General features: G+C 43.7%; 1 protein-coding gene across 4 annotated transcripts in view; it reads left to right on the top strand.

Moving 5' to 3' along the window:
* The first annotated feature begins 3,099 nt into the window (after window positions 1-3,099).
* Window positions 3,100-20,178, top strand: part of KANSL3 (KAT8 regulatory NSL complex subunit 3) — a 29,295-nt gene continuing 12,216 nt past the window's right edge. For all 4 annotated transcript variants that reach the window (XM_056860265.1, XM_056860264.1, XM_056860263.1 and 1 more), the window contains exons 1-13: window positions 3,100-3,359; window positions 3,961-4,131; window positions 5,193-5,283; window positions 5,853-6,038; window positions 6,755-6,877; window positions 7,300-7,416; window positions 7,872-7,973; window positions 8,155-8,226; window positions 9,153-9,227; window positions 10,236-10,393; window positions 11,061-11,124; window positions 12,366-12,566; window positions 15,086-15,242. In XM_056860265.1, coding sequence (XP_056716243.1) covers window positions 3,142-3,359; window positions 3,961-4,131; window positions 5,193-5,283; window positions 5,853-6,038; window positions 6,755-6,877; window positions 7,300-7,416; window positions 7,872-7,973; window positions 8,155-8,226; window positions 9,153-9,227; window positions 10,236-10,393; window positions 11,061-11,124; window positions 12,366-12,566; window positions 15,086-15,242 — 1,735 coding nt within the window. In that variant the 5' untranslated portion in view covers window positions 3,100-3,141. The remainder of the gene's footprint in view (window positions 3,360-3,960; window positions 4,132-5,192; window positions 5,284-5,852; window positions 6,039-6,754; window positions 6,878-7,299; window positions 7,417-7,871; window positions 7,974-8,154; window positions 8,227-9,152; window positions 9,228-10,235; window positions 10,394-11,060; window positions 11,125-12,365; window positions 12,567-15,085; window positions 15,243-20,178) is intronic.

Below are 20,178 nucleotides of genomic sequence, written 5' to 3'. Positions count from 1 at the left end.
AGCCGCCTTTTCCCGCAGCAGCTTCTGCTCGTGGGATAAACGGGCAAAAATGGATTTCACCATATTAATTAGTGAGTTATAGAAACTAGTTCTAATATTTTTATATTTTACTGTTATTTTTAAAACTGTTTAGACGCTTCTTCGGAAGTCGGGTGAGGGGTCACTTTTTAAGGTGGGTGGAGAATCGAAGGGGTATCTTGGGTTTTTTTTGTTTTGAACTTTATAATTTTGTGACCATGAATGTATTAATAAGTATATATAGATACTCATTAATACATTCATGGTTACAAAATTCAATAATACAATAATAATAAAAGAAAATTTAAAAAATACAAAAAAGTATATATAGATAACTTTTTTGTATTTTTTTAATTTTCTTTTATTATTATTGTATTTGTTTGTTTTATGTTAAAAAATAAAAAAAATTATATTAAAAAAAAAAGAACCCGTTCCAGGATTGTCCCAGCCACGTTTTGCAGGCGGCCCCAGCGGGGAAGCGGCGCATGCGCAGCACGCCAGGCCGTTTGAGGCCTGCCCCGCTGGGCGGGTGGCGTCGACGAGGCTCCGGGACCGAGCGAAAGGCGCGGGTGAGGAGGCCGGCTGGGGCGTGGCGCTCTGTGCATGCTCGGCGGCATCCCCGCTTGGAGGGGATTGGAGTAGCGGGGGTCGCCTGCGTGCAGCTCCGCGCTCAGCTCGGGAGCGGAGGCAGCTCTTGCCCCTCGAGCTTGCGCCCCTGTGCTCCCAGTCCGGGCCCCGGGCGGTGGTCTTGGGGGGCTTTTGCGCCCCCGGCCCTCTTTGCACTTCTGTGCATCGCCGCTGCAAAAACTCCCTGGCTGCGTTGCAGGGCGGAGGCGGGGCGCGAACCCCTCGCCGGGAGGGCTAGAACCCAGAGAAGAGGCTTCCCTCTGCTTCCAGCCCTCGGTTCGTTCCCCGGCGAAGCCTTGAGGCCGCTTTGTTATGGGGGGGGGGGGAGGGCCTGCCCTGGTTGTCTTATAGAGTCCAATGAAGACAACTAGGAGGAGGTTAAAAAGAGCAACAAGTTCTTTATTGAGCTAAACCAGTGGTTCCTAACTTTTTTTTAAATAATATTTTTATTGCATTTTTATAATGAAACATAAAAAAGAAAGAAAACCAGTGGTTCCCAACCTTTTTTTGACCAGGGACCACTAGGACTTTTTTGTTCGGTGCAGGGACCCCAAGGTTCAAAATAAAAATTCTGAGAATTTGAAAATAAACTTTAATCATAACTGTTAGTTAAACATTAAACTTAGAATAATATTTGAATATATATATATATATATATATTTAATAGAGAACTTTTAATTGAAAATATTAATTTATTATGGGGTTATAACTTTGTTTCGCGGACCTTACTTTAGTTCTCGCGGACCCCTGGTTGGGAACCAGTGAGCTAAACAGAGACCCTGGGGTGAAATAACCCACAAATAAGATACAGAGTTACTCACCAGGGAAACAAAGGAAAGTCAGTATCATTTATGCATTCGCATGGGGCAGGCCCATGGCTGCTGACAAGCAGATTGATACACAAAAGCACCAATGCACATTAAGTGTCTACTTCACTCTAATTAGCATAACCTATAGATATTGGCCGAAGGCTGTCTCTAAGCAAGTTCTAGGTCTTATGATCTTAGTCACTAGAAAACACATTCCTACGGATGAAGGTAATTCAGAGCTCTCTACTGGTGAGAGGCTGTACCAAGCACAGAGAGCATGATTTGTTGGTTCATGGCTCCCGGATGCCAACTTCCCAAAGCTTTCATGTGTGTGCATATGAACACATAGTGTTCTAAACCAGCCCTTATATCTGGGCATTACATCTCCCCTTCGGCCGCTGCGGCTTAAAGTGAGCAGTGGGGTTGTGTGTGTGCAAAGTGCCGTCAAGTCGCACCCAACTTGTGGCGACCCCTTTTTTGGGGGGGCGGTTTAATGGCAAGAGACTAACCGAGGTGGTTTGCCGGTGCCTTCCTCTGCACAGCAACCCTGGACTTCCTTGGTGGTCTCCCATCCAAATACTAACCAGGGCTGACCCTGCTTAGCTTCTGAGATCTGACGAGATCAGGCTAGCCTGGGCCATCCAGGTCAGGGCCTTATTTGGACCAACACTCTTGCAGATCCGGGCCATCCTCGAAGGAGTAGGGACAGGCAAACTGACATATTGCGTGGGAGACGAGCTGTGGAGATTTTGGGATTGGGGTGGTTGGCCTGGGCAGGTGTTTCCTTGGGGCGTAATTCGGCTGTTGGGATTATCTGTGGAAAGGAGATGAAGGCAACAAACTGCTTCCTGAGAGTGCAGGTCCTGGTTTGGCTGTCGTGGCCGGTTGAGACGTGGGTAGGGGGGACTGGATGTGCTACATAAGGAAGGCCATGCTGGGTCAGACCAAGGTCCATCAAGTCCAGCAGTCTGTTCACACAGCGGCCAAACCAGGTGCCTCTAGAAAGCCCACAGACAAGATGAGTGCAGCAGCATTATCCTGCCTGTGTTCCACAGCACCTAATATAATAGGCATGCTCAGCTGATCCTGGAGAGAATAGGTATGCACCATGACTAGTATCCATTTTTACTAGTATCCGTGAATACTCCTCTCCTCCATGAACATGTCCACTCCCCTCTTAAAACCTTCCAAATTGGCAGCCGTCACCACATCTTGGGGCAGGGAGTTCCACAATTTAACTGCATTGTGTGAAGAAATACTTCCTTTTATCTGTTTTGAATCTCTCACCCTCCAGCTTCGGCAGATGACCCCACATTCTAGTATTATGAGAGAGGGAGAAAAGCTTCTCCCTGTCCACTCTCTCCATACCATGTATAATTTTATCGACCTCTATCATGTCTTCCCTTAACCATCTTCTTTCTAAGCTAAACCACCCTAAGCGTTTTAATCGCTCCTCATAGGGCAGTTGCTCTAGCATGGCATATATTTTCTGGGCTATGTTTGTGGTTGAACTTGCTAGGGGTGGTTGTGTGTATCAGGAGAGTGAGACGGAGAATGTGGTTTAAAAAAAACAGCTGTGTTTTCTGTGTTACTTACCTGGGCTCATCTTTCCATCCAAAGCAGCAACGATGAGGCGGCATGAGAGTCATTTGTGCTGGCGTTAGCAGTAGAAGCGTGTGACTGAGACATGTCTTATCGAAGCAACGAACGGGACTTCCAGACCTCAGCTCGGAGGATGGGGACCTCTCTGCTTTTTCAGCTGTCGGTCCATGAAAGAGAACTGGACTTGGTCTTTCTGGATCACAGTTATGCTAAGCCCTGGAGTGCTCATCCTGATGCCAGCAATGCCCGTCCAACTCGTCTGCTCTTTGTCACTCCCAAGAGGCATCAAGATAGCAGTACCATGTGAGTTTGACTTTATGTGAGAGTCATGCTAAAGGCTTTATGCGTGTATCTGTAATTTCATTCGCTGGTCCCTCCGCTTAGAGTGTCTATGTGTTTTAGAATGGTATTATAGAACCAGAGCGGGGTGGCCCATATTCTAGGGTAGTAGTACTCACTCTACAGCTCACGGAAAGTCTCATTTTCAATTACCATCAACCAAAAGAGCCACATTTCCTTTAATCTCTGGCATGAGGCCTGCACTTCATGGAGGCTTGTAGCTTGTCTGTTCCTCTGGTAGAAGCTGGTTCATGTTGGAAACCACCTGCTAACCACAAGCCCCACCAGGTAAGGTGTTTGGCCACTTTCCTGAAACTTGGGGTAAGTGCTGCATTGGGGAACACTGCTCAGAAGGGGCACAAGGGGCATGTCAAGGAGCCACATGTGGCTTTTGAGTCACTGAGTATCAATGTTCCAGAGGTCTCTTAGTGATAAATGTGACCCATAGGCTTTTGAGTATATACAACTTGGGTGGATTCGGTTTTTTCTTCTGGTAGTCCTTCTGATTTAATCAGAATGGTGAAGGGGAAAGCATGTTCCTTGAAACTTCTGTATCTCTTTTCAGCGAGGCAGATGTTCCCATTGATGTAGAAACAGTGACACCTACACCTGTGCCATTGTATGACAACCAGAAAGCCCGCACTGTGATGAACGAGTGTGAGCGTCATGTAATTTTCGCCCGCACAGATACTGATACTCCTCCTCCACCTGATGACTGGGAGGAGCATATGAACAGGTAGTAAATGGGATTGTGGGTTGCTGGTCATATTATATGCTGTTTGTTTCTAATGTGGTGATGTTATCTATTTGCATGTAGGATTTTTTTCCTTCCTGTTTGAGCCCAGATGTAACTTAGGGCCAGGCAGAATTAAGATTTTGTCATTTGACTTTGAATTCCCGCAAACTCGGGGTGGAGTGTGATGCTTGTGATGATTGTCTAGTAATATTTTGTTAGCTTTAGTAACTGATGCAGTTATGGGAAATATCTGCAAAAACACAGATGTAGAATATCAGTTCTTACTTACATTCTTTTGCAGTGGAATCTTTGCCTTGTTTATCAAGGACTAGAGGTCTAAAAATTAGCATTACTGTATTAGGAACCCAAAATGTGGGGTGTGGTATTTAATGAGAAATCCGGTAACTTTTTGATTCATTTTTAATAACACATTTCTGTCTGTCAAATCTTGAAAATGTGCTGTCAGTTTCCAAGTCCTAATCTGTATTTTCAGTCATAAAAATGTTCAGCAAATTGTACAAGACATCCAAGTGTATAAGAATAGCCTAATTTGTAACAATGTTATCAGTCATAAGTTTGGGACTTCAGAATTCCACACGCCCTTGGTATGTTTGTAAAACACTGTAACAGAAATATTCAAAGAACAAAAATTATGCATTAGTTTTTATTAGGCCCAACTATATCACAGAGCCATGAATGCAAGCAAACATGCAACTTTTCTGCACTAAAGTAACATCCATGCAGGAAATTATCTTGTGTGAAACATATCTTAGCCATCTACTGACAGTGATCAGTCAATAGTGAACATGGAGCCAAATGGGCACCTTATTCATAATGGTGCACTCGTCATAACTGATGGTGTGTATGCAGTTTGTGCACGGTGGAAAATCATTACTTGTGAAACAGTCCTTACACAAAAGGTTTGTAACTTATTATACATTTAAAACCATGTGCTGCTGGCGTGTCTACCACGTGGTGCTTGTATTCTGAACATAAGGTTAGGAAGTCATGGTTCCATTGGCTGTTGATTTGGAGCTGCTAACTGGCTTTCTGCTTTCCAGGTCAGGCTGGACTGTGGCCCAGAACAAGCTGTTCAATAAAATCCTGAAAGCCTTGCAGTCTGACAGGCTGGCTCGGTTAGCCAATGAAGGGGTAAGAGCATCCTCTTTCTCCTTCTCTTTCTGCCTGTGTTATTGTCTAGTCTGGGCATCCAGCTGCTCTGATCAAATAAGCAAAGGTCCTCCTGCACGTTCCCCTTGCACTTCTGTGATGTCAAGAAGGCTCTGCTTCTGCCCATAAATCTGAGTACTGAGAGCCAGTATGGTGTGAGAGCCAGTGTGGTGTAGTGGTTAAGAGCGGTGGTTTGGAGCGGTGGAGTCTGATCTGGGGAACCAGGTTTGATTCCCTTCTCCTCCACGTGAGCGGCGGAGGCTAATCTGGTGAACTGGATTTGTTTCCCCACTCCTACACATGAAGCCAGCTGGGTGACCTTGGGCAAGTTACAGCTCTGTTAGAGCTCTCTTAGCCTCACCTACCTCACAGGGTGTCTGTTGTGGGGAGGGGAAGGGCCGGTTTGAGTCCCTTAAGTGGTAGAGAAAGTCGGCATATAAAATCAACTCTTCTACTACTGTACATCCAAGCTTCCTCTGTAACTATTCCAGAGCTGGCACACTTTATTTTCCTGACATCACTGTCTGACTTTGTTCTTTGTTTTCCCTAAGGCTTCCAATGAGCCAGTGCTAAGGAGGATAGCAGTGGACAAATGTGCTCGACGGGTCCGCCAGGCTCTGGCGAGCATCAGTTGGGATACCAAGCTGATCCAGTGGCTTCACTCAACTTTGGTGGAGACCCTCAGTTTGCCTATGCTGGCTGCTTACCTGGATGCCCTGCAAACACTTAAGGGAAAGGTGATTAGCATGAGTTTTAAAACTGCTTGTTGCTATTTGTTGATCTTTCTTTCTTGTTTCTTCTGCAGGAAATGCTTTTTTTTTTAATGTCACAGAAGAAAGTGGCTTTGTCATCTATCTAGTTCTGAGCTAAGGGAAAGTATGCTTTATGCAGAGCTGTGATTCAAATTATGACTGAGCCATAGTTACTTATCTTTTGCATGTAGTATAAGAAATAGTTTTAACCCATAAAGTACATGTCCATCAATAGTGGACTGGTTCTAATCCAGCCCCCAAATGGCCCTCTATGACATGGCTTGTACATACAGGAGAGTGAGGTAGTAGAATATATTAGAACTTCTGACTGCAGGTGGTGGTTTTCAGCTTTGAATGTTCGTTTGCATTAAAAAAAAACTCCACATAAATGGAAACCAAACAGCATACAAAGAAAGTTTGAACCACTCTCTGCTTGTGCTGATTTTCTGTTTGCAGGGATTTTTTTAACGTAGGGAGCATTCCAAATTGTGGTCCTCCACCTGCAGTCTGAAGCAGCACTGTTCATCTTACTGCCTTATTCTGCATGTGTAGATCAAGCTAATTTGACAGAGCTTTAAAATACAGCATGATGATGCAGGCTGCAGGGAGATACTAGGTAATTCAATGAACTCTAAATGCAATACCATGCAAATCAAATGTATGTGTTAATGAAGTCCATAACATCTCTTTGTTGGTTCCAGATTCCCACCTTGATTGATCGGATGCTGTTATCATCTTCTGCAAAAACAGGTGCTGAAGCTCTGTCCCTGTTGTTAAAAAGACCATGGGACCCAGCTGTGGGTGTCCTTTCACATAACAAACCAGTAAGTCTACATTGGTGCCTTCAGCAGATGTCTGTTTTTCTGGGACCTCATTATCATGAGTATATCCTGCTCTTGCAAGTTGTCTAGCTGTCCCTAGGTGCAGTCTTAAACAGATTTTGTGAACTGAGGGATTCAACAGCAATTTTCATAATGGGACAGTGTTTTTGTTTTCCTTAGATGAATGGCCCTAAGTCATCCTTGTATAAACTGGCCAAGTGTCCTGATAATGCTTAAATACCTTATTAAATTGTTCTTCATAAAATGTTAACAAATGCTTCTTGTGTGTGCCACTTCTAACTTGTCTGGCATCAGGAATTCTGTTAAAGTTTTTTTTTTGTTAAGGGGCTGTAACATCGTAAAGAAGCAGCTCTTGCAATCTGTCATCAGACCTGAGGCTTACTTTAATGAATTTGTTTTTCAAGAGCAAGTTGCCTGGTTCTCCCCTGATCCTGCTGGCATCTTCTGGACCTTCCAATTCAATGTTTCCTACTTCTCGTCGGCATCGATTCTGGCAATCCCAGCTCTCTTGTTTGGGAAAGGTACGTGTAGTTGCACTATTACTTCCTTCTCATGGTGTGTATGGAGCTTTTCTGCACAATTCCATTGCATGCTTTGGTCTTCCCTCAACAGAACTCGAGGAGCTGAGCCATCTTTACAGTTGTGTTCCCTTCTTGAATTAGGTTTGTTTCCAAGTGAGTGGGAAATAACTGTGTCGTAGCAGCAGTCCAATTATCTGCCCATCAAGTTCTTGAGGTGTGCCCTGATCAGGTAGCAAGTGCATGGGATGCTGTGTTATGCTGGCAATCTGTGATGGGTATAAGGCAGGAAGTGTTTGGGGTGGGAACTAACTTGGATCACATGTTCCGGGATAAGAGACAAACCCACCTCTCCGTGTTTAGGAAATTCTCAGGCACAGTCACCATTCATGAATTGTGCTGTGGTGGAGGAATCACACTTGTTTAACCTGCATACTTACTTTTTTGTTGCCTTTCAGGTGATCCCAGTCGCAACCCATTTGATGAATAATGGCAGTGGTGTCGGAGTGTTGCAGTGCCTGGAACACATGATTGGTTCTGTGAGAGGCAAAGTATTAGAAGTAAGAATGTGCACTTCCACTGGAATACCTGGGTTTGAGTGCTACTGAATGGGATGTGTGTGGAGTAAAAACCCAAATGCCTTCACGTCAGTTATGTTTGTGTGGCTGCTTCTGGTCTTGGTTGATGGAAAGATTGATGTCTGCTTCTCCGTTAACTTCCTCTTTCTCTTTTCTTTCCCAGATCCACAACCATTTCTCCCACAAGCCAGTCATCCTGATTGGCTGGAACACAGGAGCTTTGGTGGCTTGTCATGTATGTAATTCTTTTCCTTGTCACTGTCCTAATAGCACTGTGACTGTGCACTAATATGCAGCACTAGCAAGCAGTGTGCTAGTGCAGTCCTGAGCACAGAAACGCCTTCCCTACTGCAGGATTTTAAAAACTGCCTTGCTACGCTGGGTACGTTAGTCATTGAAATGTGCCCTTGTAGAATTTTCCTACATAAGGAATGGCATGAATCATGAAGTGAGAGGCAGCATTAGACCTGGGCTGAAGCTTCTGGTCAGCCATGGCATTACTGGTTAGCAGACTTACTCTACTTAGTGGGAGTACTGTGCGTTTTGTCTCACTGTGTCTTGAGAGCAGATAAGATGAAGAATTGAACACATGCTGAAGACTCCTTTTAACAGGAAGTTACTTTTAAAGCCACTACTGTTGTAACACAGCTCATAATAATTAGCAGTTTGCTTTGGTTCATGTAGATGTGTGCATCTTTGTATACCTGCAGAAGTCAGTCAATTAAAAGGTGCTTGAATGCTGCAGGGCATTACTTTTGGGCACTCCCTCTCTAGCTGCAGCCCATAATGCCCCCTGAAATGCTGCTCCCGGGGGAATTTGGTGATCCAGCCACATCCCTTACCTTGCTCAAGAGTAAGCCCTTGCTCACAAGCATGCCTTTACTTGAGCAGGCTATTGCTGATGAGGATGCCATCTCTGGTTCAACTGGATTAGCCAGCTATCTGCTGACTTCATATGTGGCTTCCTTCCATCTTCTCTTGCCTCCATGTGGTATTCATGGCTCTGGGAAGACAATGGTGCCCCTGTGAATCCTCATGCTATCATACTTTTGTTTGTTAAATGGAGTAGTTTTGGTCCAGAACTCGTATTCAGTACCTACAACTGAGCTATACAGTCTTGCTGTGCTGCTAGGTGATGACACTTTTTCTCCCCACTTCTAGGTCTCAGTGCTTGAGGATGTCTCTGCAGTTGTGTGCCTTGGATTCCCTCTCTTAACTGTGGATGGGCCCAGAGGGGTAAGAATGAAATGGGGGTAGATTTCAGACTGAAAAAAATGACTTCTAATCTGAATTACGCTGGTGTGTAAGGGATATAGGTTCCATGCCTGTGCTTTTTAATCTCATTCTTTATTTTCTGTGTCTTTACACATAATTGAAACACCTAATGCTTAGCTAAGAGCCCCGTGGCGCAGAGTAATAAGCTGCAGTACTGCAGTCCAAGCTCTGCTCGTCACCTGAGTTTGATCCCAACGGACGTTGGTTTCAGGTAGCTGGCTCAAGGTTGACTCAGCCTTCCATCCTTCCGAGGTCGGTAAAATGAGTACCCAGCTTGCTGGGGGTAAAGGGAAGATGACTGGGGAAGGCATTGGCAAACCACCCCATAAAACACAGTCTGCCTAGTAAACATCGGGATGTGACATCACCCCATAGGTCAGGAATTACCTGGTGCTTGCACAGGGGACCTTTACCTTTTAATGCTTAGCTAGAGCGCTTTGCTTGTACATTCCCATCATCCCTTAGATGCAAATGGATATCAGCACACATCAAAATGCAGCTTTCTTTGGAGTAGGAAGACATCCTGAAGATGGTGGCTCCTTCCATTTAACTTTGGAGACAGGGCTAAACTTTTTTTATGGTTCCTGTTTGCTCCTATTTCTCATCCTGTTTAGAACTAGAGCACGGTGTTTCTCCACTGTTCCATAGATTTCAAAGTCTGTGAAGGAGTATTTCAGCTTTTTCATCCCCCTTCCCTGTCTGTGGGGGTAGAATACTTTTCAAAATCAGGAGCATAGACTTAAACACCAAAAATGGGGAGATTGGACATTATCCGGAGACGTAAAGAGACAGCATGGACTTTCTCCATTAGATCAGTGCAAAAAGACAGTAAGCCCTTTCTGCTAATCCACTGATCAGCATGTCTTCCTTATGTGCAAAGGGAAGGAACACTCATTGTAAATTCAGTGTTTGCTCTCAAACATTGTCTAAAACAACCAGGGTCTGAAATCTATTATTTTTGTGTTGCAGGATGTTGATGATCCTCTTCTGGATATGAAAACTCCAGTTCTTTTTGTGATCGGTCAGAACTCCCTCCAGTGTAACAGTGAAGCAATGGAAGATTTCCGAGAGAAGCTTCGAGCTGAAAACAGCCTAGTCGTGGTCGGAGGCGCTGATGATAATCTCAGGTGTGTTCAGCCAGGAGGATATTACTGGTAACCTTGGCAATGAGGTTAGGGCTACATTCTGGAATGAAAATGTTAGGACCTCTAAATCAAATGAAGAGCTACTTAACCGCTGATATTTGTAGACGTAAGAAATTACTGTAGGCCATTTAGCCAGTCTTGTCTTCAGTGACTGCCTCTTAAAATTGGAACCGTAGACCCCTTAAATGGAACTATCAGGGATTGAACCTGGGATTATCTCTCAGCAAAGTGTGTACTCAGCCTCTGGTTATGACCTGGTAGCTGGCTACCAACAATCCTTGGAGAATGTGTATAAGATCCAGCATTCCAGAAAGTTGGAAGATAAAATGCAAAAGTCAGTTTGAATGACAGAATTTAAAATTCTGGCTACACACGTCATCGTCTTACAAAGCTGCTGAAGTCCTCTGTGTCTGGTCCCTGTAAGACATGTGGCTTTTCTAGCCTGTTAAGGAGCTTTTGATGCCACACATCAAGAGCTAGTTTTCCAAATCATAACTGATGAAGATCAGCCTGGTAGTACTGATTTTTAAGGGTTCATCTACTACTGCTGGCATTCAGGTTGAGGATTATGCCAGAAAGCTATGGGGGAAGGGAGGCAAAAAGAAGGGCTGGGGGAAAATGAATGTGTATTTACAGTTCTTTTTAATAGGATAAGCAAAGCCAAAAAGAAGTCTGAAGGTCTGACACAGAGTATGGTGGACAGATGCATACAGGTAAATAGAGCCCCCTCTCCTCCCCCAAGTATGATTCTTCACATTTCTTGCTACAGGTGCATTTCAACTCAACAGCTTTTGACACACACACAAATTACTTTATTTATACCCCATTTTTCTCCCCATTAGGGTTTCCAAGCAACTTACCTCATTCTCCTCTCTTCAGTCTTATCCTCAGCAACCCTGTGTGATTGGTTGAATGTGTGTGACTTGCCGAAGGTCACCCAGCAAGCTCTGAACCTGCATCACCCATATCCTAGTATTTCACTCTTAATTCAACACTCCACTGGCCACCATTCTACCCCACATATATCCTGGGGCCAGATACAATTTTTCAGTTACTGTGTAGTAGGCACTTTGCTGCTGATTGATGTACTGTACTGGTGCACCACCACATTAGGATTTGTCCAGGCCTAGAGAGGATGTGGTGTAGTTCCTTCACTTGGTACTTTTAGCTACTTTTTAGATAATCCTGCTTGATGGACAGAATACAGAAGCTTTCAGTTAGTATCTCTGTGAGTTCCTTTAGTCAAAGCAACAGTATTCAAATTCTTCCTGAGGCCTGGCTTAATCTGTTCAAAGCTTGAAGCACCCGATGCTGTCCTCCAAGTAAAGCGCATCACCACTTGTTCAGAGAGATTCAAGAATGGCTAAGACTGCCAGTACCTAAGGTGGGAAGATGGCCGGTTCTTCTGTAGTCTTGGGAAAACTTCCCCCTGTTGGGATAGGAGAATGCAGTCTGTCAGGCCCCTGTACAAATCTAATCAAGCCCACTGAGGTATGACTTCTCTTCTGGAGCTGAATAGAGCTCTAATGCAGTTTAGTGAGGCAATCTTGTTAGTAATAACTGCATTATCTTGATGGCAGTTTTCAGTTGCTCTTTTACTACGATGGGTGTTATTAACTGCATTTGGACAATATAGAAATGAACATCTAAATTGCCCTGTAGCCTTGGATAGGGCCAGAAGATCCTTTTGTTCTATGGGCGTCAGCACATGCTTCTTTCCAGAGCCACCTTTATCACTATTTATAGCTTTTACTTTCAGTTGACGTGAACGCAAAAAAATTAAAATGTAAGTGTGGGACTGGTAAGGTACAAGGAATTTTGGCTTTCTGTGGAACCCTGGAATTCCTCTTAAGTTGCTGAATGATCTTTCCTGCAAGAAGCTGCTTTTAGGCCAACAGTAAAGAACTCTTCAGGTGCTGTGTCAGAGTCTAGCTCTGTCTTGTTGCTTCTGAAGGATGAAATAGCCGACTTCCTGACTGGTGTGCTCACCCGAGCAGACAGCCACTTGGGTTCCGATCCTCGTGATCTAGATGCTGAGAAGAAGAAGAAGACACGTGACTCTGCTAGAAGGGATCTGTCATTTGACATGCCAGAGAGAAGCAGTCGGCCCGCATCCCCTGCAACCAAAGTCCCAGCTTCACCCTCAGGTTCAGAGGTGAGAACAGCAGTTTTGGGGAGAGTGCAGTGAGGGGAGGCCCGTAAGATGTTGCAAATGATGATGGTTAGTGGTTTTAATTGTTCAGGTTATGTCTTTTTTCATATTCAAAGTAATGTAATGTTAAATAACAGATTATAGTGGGAGTTCGAAGGTATTTGTTGCATGCATTTTTCTGGTGGATACCAACAAGACTGGATTGTCCATACCACTGCTGCCCATTTTGGCTATTTTTCGGTTCATTACCAGATATTTCATTTTCTCTTTTACATAAGCATTCGTATTAGGTAAGGTAAAGGTCCCCTGTGCAAGCACCGGGTCATTTCTGACCCATGGGGTGACGTCACATCCCAACGTTTCCAAGGCAGACTTTGTTTGCAGGGTGGTTTGCCAGTGCCTTCCCCAAAGCATTCGTATTACCAAGCATATAAACTGCACAGAAAAATATATGATTTAAAAACATCCATTGCAGTGACATCTTTACTTACAAAATGGGGAATAAACACACATCCTGGGTGTTAGCAGTACCCTTAGAGATACAATAAGAAATAGTAATACAACACAGTATTTAAAGATCCTACCTCTATTGAACAGGACATAGGATTAGAATAGTCAAAGGGGTGGGAAGACTGGAAACTTTAATGCATTCTTTAGAAGAACATCATAACGCTTGCAAGTCTTTCCCCTAATTGAGCCTCAGGGCTGATGCAGCTGCAGCGCTTTACAAATGTAAATGCGGCAGAAATCCCATGTTCCAGTGCATGTGTGCATGGTAGACTTGGGCATTGAAAATCAAATTCAGGTCCATAGTAGCTCCTAAACGTTTGGGTTACATCTTGGCTGCATTCTTAAAATTTGCTGGAAGTGGTTACTACCACGTAATAATAATTTTTAAAGCCCCATATATAATAACTGAACTCAGAAACAGTAAAAACAGCTCAGTAAATCAACTGCAACAGGACTGAGCTTCAGTTTATTGGCCCTCATCTAGTCCATAACATTGACATTTTGTGACATTTCGTTCTGTTCACTCGACTGTTGATAAGTAGAGTTGGGTGTCATCAACGTACTAATGTCACCTGAGTCCAAATCCCTAGATGACCTATCCTGGTGTTATCATGTACATTTGAAACAGTTTGAAGTAAGGGGGAACAGAATACAATTTTGCAGAGCAGTGAAGGTGGCACTTTCCCCTGCATCACCTTCTGTAGCCCATTGGTTGCAGATGAGAAACTACTAGAGCATGGTGCTCCTATTGCCTATCAGGTGTTGAGAAATGCACTCCTTGGTAATAAGGGGTAACTGTTTAAAGGGAACTTTTAGCTGGAAAAACAATGTTTCCCCTCCCATGCATACTTTAAAGAAAATGTTAATCTTTATCTCTGAAGTGACCTGACCTTTGGATGGGGTGGCAGAACCAACGCTCACTATAACCCAAGTGGTCCTTTGGAGGAGACATGCACCAATGGGGGGGGCGGGGCAATAGCAGGACTAGGACTCTGAGAATGAGTTTCCTGGTCCATGAGACCCTAAAAGTTACTAACCATCAGGGTTGATTTGATTTAAAGCAAGTCAATTTAAATCATTGGTCAGTAAGACTATATTTAAATCATGGTTTTCTACATAAACAGTACTTCTCATGATGTTTCATTCGGGCCACCAGGCCTTGCATTTCTTTGTTGCAGTGTTTGCATTTTGCACACATGCCTGCCTTTCCATAGGTAGAGGAACGTCATTAAAATATTCCCAAACTGGGTCTCTTTTACAGCCTGCTGCCATTATAAGTTTTCAGCTCCAGGGAGAGAATAATATGATAAACCTCAGGCTATACACACAAAGATCCCAAGACTTGTGAAGAATTCTGCTCAAAAGGTTTCACTATCATTTTTACTGCTTGCCCCTCCCTCCTCACACCTAACTCCTTGTGCAGATCTATTCCACTCCAATCAGTCTTCAATTCCTTGAACTTCTTGAAACTTAGCTCGTAAGAAGGGGTTGATTCTGTGTACATAGATTTGCAAAGGAGCAATGGGATTAAGGTATTTTCCTCAACTCTGTATGTTTATTTTATAACATTTTTTCTGTGAAGGAGAGGCATGTTATCTCTGCAGACACAAATTCACAGTTTTGAGAACTGCAAAACCAAGCATCCTTGATAATATCGTCTAGATAGAAAAACGGCCCAAAATAATCTTACAGAAACCTCTGGAAGAGCATGACATTGTGAATGAATTAATGGAATTCATTTACCAAAAACTGTAAACATAGCATCAATATACAGCCTCATGCTACATAATTAAAAACCAATCCTTATTTCATGATGAATAACCTTTGGACTATAATGTATCTTAAATAAAAAACTATCTTTAGATAGATTTTTTTTCTCAAAAAGCATTCTATTTTAAAAAATCCAATTTAAATCTTTAAAAATCCAACTTTTAAATTAAAAAAAATTGATTTTTATCCACCCTGCTAACCATTTTTCTTGTTGAATTGGGGGCTTTCCTTACCTTGGGCAGGATTTCTCCAGTGTCTCCAGTAGCCCCACCTCCAGCCCCAAGGCTAAAATGGCCACTGTGACATCTGTTCAGAAATCTACTCAGATTGGAGCTACCCAGCTGATGAAGAGGCCTGTGCAGAGAACGGAAGCAGTGATGGCACACAAAACAGCTCAAGGTAATTTGTCTTGTTTGTATCCTTGGTGAGGCTCCTGACTTCCTAGATATGCATACATTACATTCTGGCCTATGCAACAGGCAGCTTTCTTGCTTACGTCTCCAAACTTTAATATAGCTTTCAGATAACAGGCATCTTTCTCCAGAACAAAATCCTCATATATTGTCTGTTTCTGCCAAAGCCAAGGGGAATCTAAGAATGGGTACATTGAATTAGTTGGAAGTTTGAAAGGGCTCAGATATGCTAATAATCAGCTTTGGTGTTAGGGAATGTCTTCCTGCAGGTTGGTGGATCTTTGTAAGCGTTAACTTAAATGTGCAGATGCTTGTGTCCCCCACCAGTTGACTGAATAAGGGAATATTTTCCGAGACATTTATAGGATTGGCTTGTACATTGGAAGGGGACAACAAAGAACAAAGTTGCACAAGGGCTTCTACAATGGGAGTTTCTTGCATGAGAGGAGAGCTCTGCTTACAGAAGAGGCAAAGGGGAGCAATTTTCAGCCCACTGCAACTTCCTGACACCCGTGGCTGTTACTCTACACAGGTTTCACAATTCCAGTAATAAAATTTCCTGTGGTCAGAAATGGCTGCTGGGGGAAGGGGAAAGCCAGGAAGGTTGGAGACTTTGTAAGATCCTTCTACTGGATCCAACTCCATACCTTTTATTCTGTTTGGCAGTAAGCTCATGCTGTTGCATGATATGGTCTGTGAAACAGATAATGAGTACTCCCAAGTAGGTAGAAATTGTGCTGGTTTGCCATGCTGATTGTGGTATATTGCTGGCGACAAATATGCCAGATACGGAACCTCTCTCTCTCTGTGTGTGTGTGTGTGTATGTGCGTGTGCATTTATGCTTTGGGTTTCTGCCCACTCCTTTTGGCTGCACAGGTCTGCTAACTCCCAGTAATACTGCACTCTCTCCTTCCTGTTGGGGAGTCTGACTCCTTTCCACTCTCCTGTTAAACCAAACAGATCTGTCCGTTAATCTGCTGTGATACTTCATTTTCTGCAGTAGTTCGGTTTCAATCCAAATTCTGCTATAGCCCTGCCTAAATGCTATCTTGGCCTCATGACTTCTGAGAAGTGACATGCTGTTAAGAGGAGCCAACATCTGCTCCGTGAAAGAGTGATGCAATAGAGCAGTGCTGAGCAATCAAGAATCCCTGCTGAAAAGAAATGAGCCCACCTTAAAAGAAGACATCTTGGTGATAACAAAACAGCAAGAGTTAATAATAGTTACAGTTAAGGTAGCTATAGAAAGAAATAATTGACTCTTTAAACTCATCTACTGCCATAGCAGCAGACAGCATGATACAGATAGTGTTAATCTTCAAGAAAAGATGGAATGGTTCCCCAAAAAGGAGCTTAAAAATTTAGCTTGATCTTTAAAAATAGGCCTCTCTGAAATACCCAGTATTTCGAGAACTACCTGGAAATATGCAGAGGTAAGACCCAGCAATGTTTCTTCCAAGGTTGTTGGCTTGGGCAATTCAGTTGAAGGACAGAATAGAATGAGTATGTAGAATTTCGCCACCATAGGATAAACCTAGATCCTATCCAGAGAATACTATTGTAATTCTTCTCCATCATTGATCTGAAGAAAAGCTCATAAAGGAAGCAAGGGACAGGGTCATTTTGCTTTTTCAAGATGTCCAAGTTCAAATTTTCCAGGACATATCACCAGATCCTAAAGAAGATGATAACTTCCTCCCATAACTAGGGCTTGGCACAATGCCATTGTGTTATAGATGAGGATTTCCATTTAAATTAACATTCTGCTTAAGGGTTCCATGTGGACTGTTAGTGATCAGGAACAAGGCATCTTGCTGATGTCAAGATTACACATCACGCCTCCAAAGATCTGTTCAGAAATTCAGATTCCAAAAAGAACACTACATGTCCTGAAGCAGGCAGATAGCGAGGGCCAAAGGCAGGAAACGTAATCCAGAGAGCAGTCCAAGGTTGGTCACGGTTCAGACAGAGTCCAAGTCATCAACACAAGCGAGGGCAGTCCAAGTCGTGATTCAGTCCAAGAAGTCAGAATGCCAGGAATCCGAAGTATAACCAGGAGACAAGGCCGCTACATGAGGGTGAGGTAACAAGTTGCTTCCACAACAGCCAAGCCTAATTGATAGCAAATAGGCCCTTATCTTGCTGCTGTACCTGAGCCAGCTGTTTGCAGTTAGACTGATCTGACATTCCCAGCCAGGTGGTGTACTTTAGCCCTGCTCTTCCTCGTCACTGCTGTCAAGAAGGGCTCTACACTGGGCTTGCAATATCACACTCCGGTGTCGCTGCTGCATTTCCAGTCGAACTCATCTCCTCCTCCTGTTCCAGTGGCTTTGGCACACCCTCTGGTGACACTGTTGCAAGGTGTCAGGCCTAGCTGAAGTCCTTGAGCTGGCAGGCTACAGACACGGTGAGCCATCTTGTGGCTGTGGCTGTCTCTCTGTTCTAACTTCTACCAGCACTCTTTCTCTGCTTTTGAATTGCCGCCTTCTGTTTTGTCTTAGAAGGTCTTAGCAGGCTGACTCATGACACCATAGGACAGGACAGCAAGAATCATTAGACCAAGGTGGTTCATCGGGGACTGCCAGAAACTTGAGGGATTAAAGAACATTGTGGCATTGTCTTCTAGTCAGCCAAACAACATCATCTTAAAATTAATATTTATCAAATTTGAAAGGCCATAATTTAGATAATATCGGTGTAGTTTGTATTGTAGGTAAATGTTGCCCACTCATGTGAATGGGAGTGGTTCTACAGAGTGATAAATCAAAGGATATAACTTGTGGTAGATGAAAGCAGTTTCTCTTTTTCCCATTAGTGGATCTGGCATTGCAGTGTCTATTTGAGACGTGAATCTCCAGGGCCTCATCTTGCTTACAACCAAAGTTTTACTCATTCAAGTGGGTAGCATGAAAATATTAAGAACTCCCCCCCCCATTTTTCCATGGAAATACTGGGATATTTGGGGGAATCATGGGGGGGGGGGGAACTAGGATTTTTTTTAAAAAAATTGGAATGAGTGAAATGTGCCAAGACTGCATAGGGTGCAGCAGTTTGCAGCTCTCTCTTTAGTATTGGGTAGATTTGCAATTTTCCTTGTGGAAAACTGAGGCAATTTCATAAATAAATATGCCAATTAATACAATTGTAGACAATAACTGTATTATAAGTGATGCATTTTATGATAAAGAAGCAAAATGTGCTTAGTAAACATAGATATTGTGTTTCAGTTTTTACTCAAATTTCTTTATATGAAAAAGTGCAAAATAAGTATGTGAGTCCCCTCCCCTGCCTTGAAAAGTTTGGGAATTTTACATCACTGTGTAACGATCGCTGTGTAAATACACCATGAGAAAATGTCTTAGTGCAGTAGCTTTCAACCTATGGGCCATGGAGTTCCACTTGCTGTGATAGAGTCACAAAGGTTTTGGCTGCCTTGTGGAAAGTCCTGCTGCTCGTGTGCATGCGTAAAGAGCAAGTCATGCCTCCAGTCTCACTTTGCAGAGAGGGCCTCTGACCTGTGACTTGTTCCTCACTATGATATGCCTTCTTATGATTAGTTACGTACCTGTTTTGGTATGCTGCCCATAGTCCTGGCCTTGCTGCTAGTCAGGTCATACCACTGGCTCCCCTACTTCCTGTCACATGACTCTGAAGTTACATGATTTCTTGCCACTTGGTTGCAGCTCACTGAATCCTAGGCTCAGTGGGTGCCAGATCTGGAAAAGCTGAAGACCACTGAATTAAAGCATGGATTTTTCTAGCTCCCTGGAGCCTCGTGGCGCAGAGTGGTAAGCTGCAGTACTGCAATCCAAGCTCTGCTCACGACCTGTTTGATCCCAACGGAAGTTGGTTTCAGGTAGCCGGCTCAAGGTTGATTCAGCCTTCCATCCTTCCGAGGTCGGTAAAATTAGTACCCAGCTTGCTGGGGGTAAAGGGAAGATGACTGGGGAAGGCACTGGCATACCACCCCATAAACAAAGTCTGCCTAGTAAACGTCAGGATGTGACATCACCCCATGGGTCAGGAATGACCCGGTGCTTGCACAGGGGACCTTTACCTTTTTTTTTTCCTAGCTCCAGTGAGTCTCAACATTTACCTTGTACCTTCAGGGTTTACATCCCATTCTATCTACATTTATTGTTACGGCTATTGGCCAGCACAAATCCCATTCTATGAGGAAGCAGCTTCTGCAGTGTTTAGTGCTAGTGTGCTGTTGGAAGAGATCTGCAGTGCTGCCACGCGGCCATCTGCCTTTTCCTTCTTGTGGCATTACATGCTGTATGCTTTCACACTGCTTGAGGTTGCATTTGGGAGGTGGGTCCTTCCAGTAGTTCTTCCTCCATATTTTGTAAACAGCAAGGTTCCTATTCAGGATGTGGATGCTGCTGTTTTGTATCCCTTACCAGGATACCTTGTTCTACCAATAAAGAAATATTAGACTTACCATAAATGTTGCTTCTCATTAGTGGACAAGAAGCATTCTGCCCCACCTGGGTTTTTTTCTTGCTGTTTCTGGGATAGGATTGAGTGGCTGGTCTCTGGCTCTCAGGGCTTCAGTCAGATGCGGTTTGAGTCCTAGAGGGACACTTGGTTCTGTGCTTTCTTTTTTATTTTCAGGTTTCAGTGTTAGAAACTTAGTACAAGGTGTTGCTACTTTATGTACAGTTAAAAATAGCCTCTCCTGTGCTGTGTCCAAAAACTGGGGGAAGAACTGTTCCCCTCGCTGGAAGAGTCTAACACTGATCAATTGGTTTAGCCCTGCCTGTGACTTGAGTGGAAGGAATAGCCCCCTCTGGCATAATGAGCAGAAACATCCATGGTAGTCCAACATTCCTGTCTCCACTGCATCTCAAGGGTGGCGTATCAAACAGTGTTGTATGTTAACGAGATTCCGTTTCCCCTTTTGTAGATGTTGCTGGTA

The sequence above is a fragment of the Euleptes europaea genome, chromosome 14 (genome assembly GCF_029931775.1).
Source record: "Euleptes europaea isolate rEulEur1 chromosome 14, rEulEur1.hap1, whole genome shotgun sequence".
Lineage (NCBI taxonomy): Eukaryota > Metazoa > Chordata > Lepidosauria > Squamata > Sphaerodactylidae > Euleptes > Euleptes europaea.
Note: the sequence above shows the minus strand (reverse complement) of the source record. Positions and strands in the feature narration are given on the sequence as shown.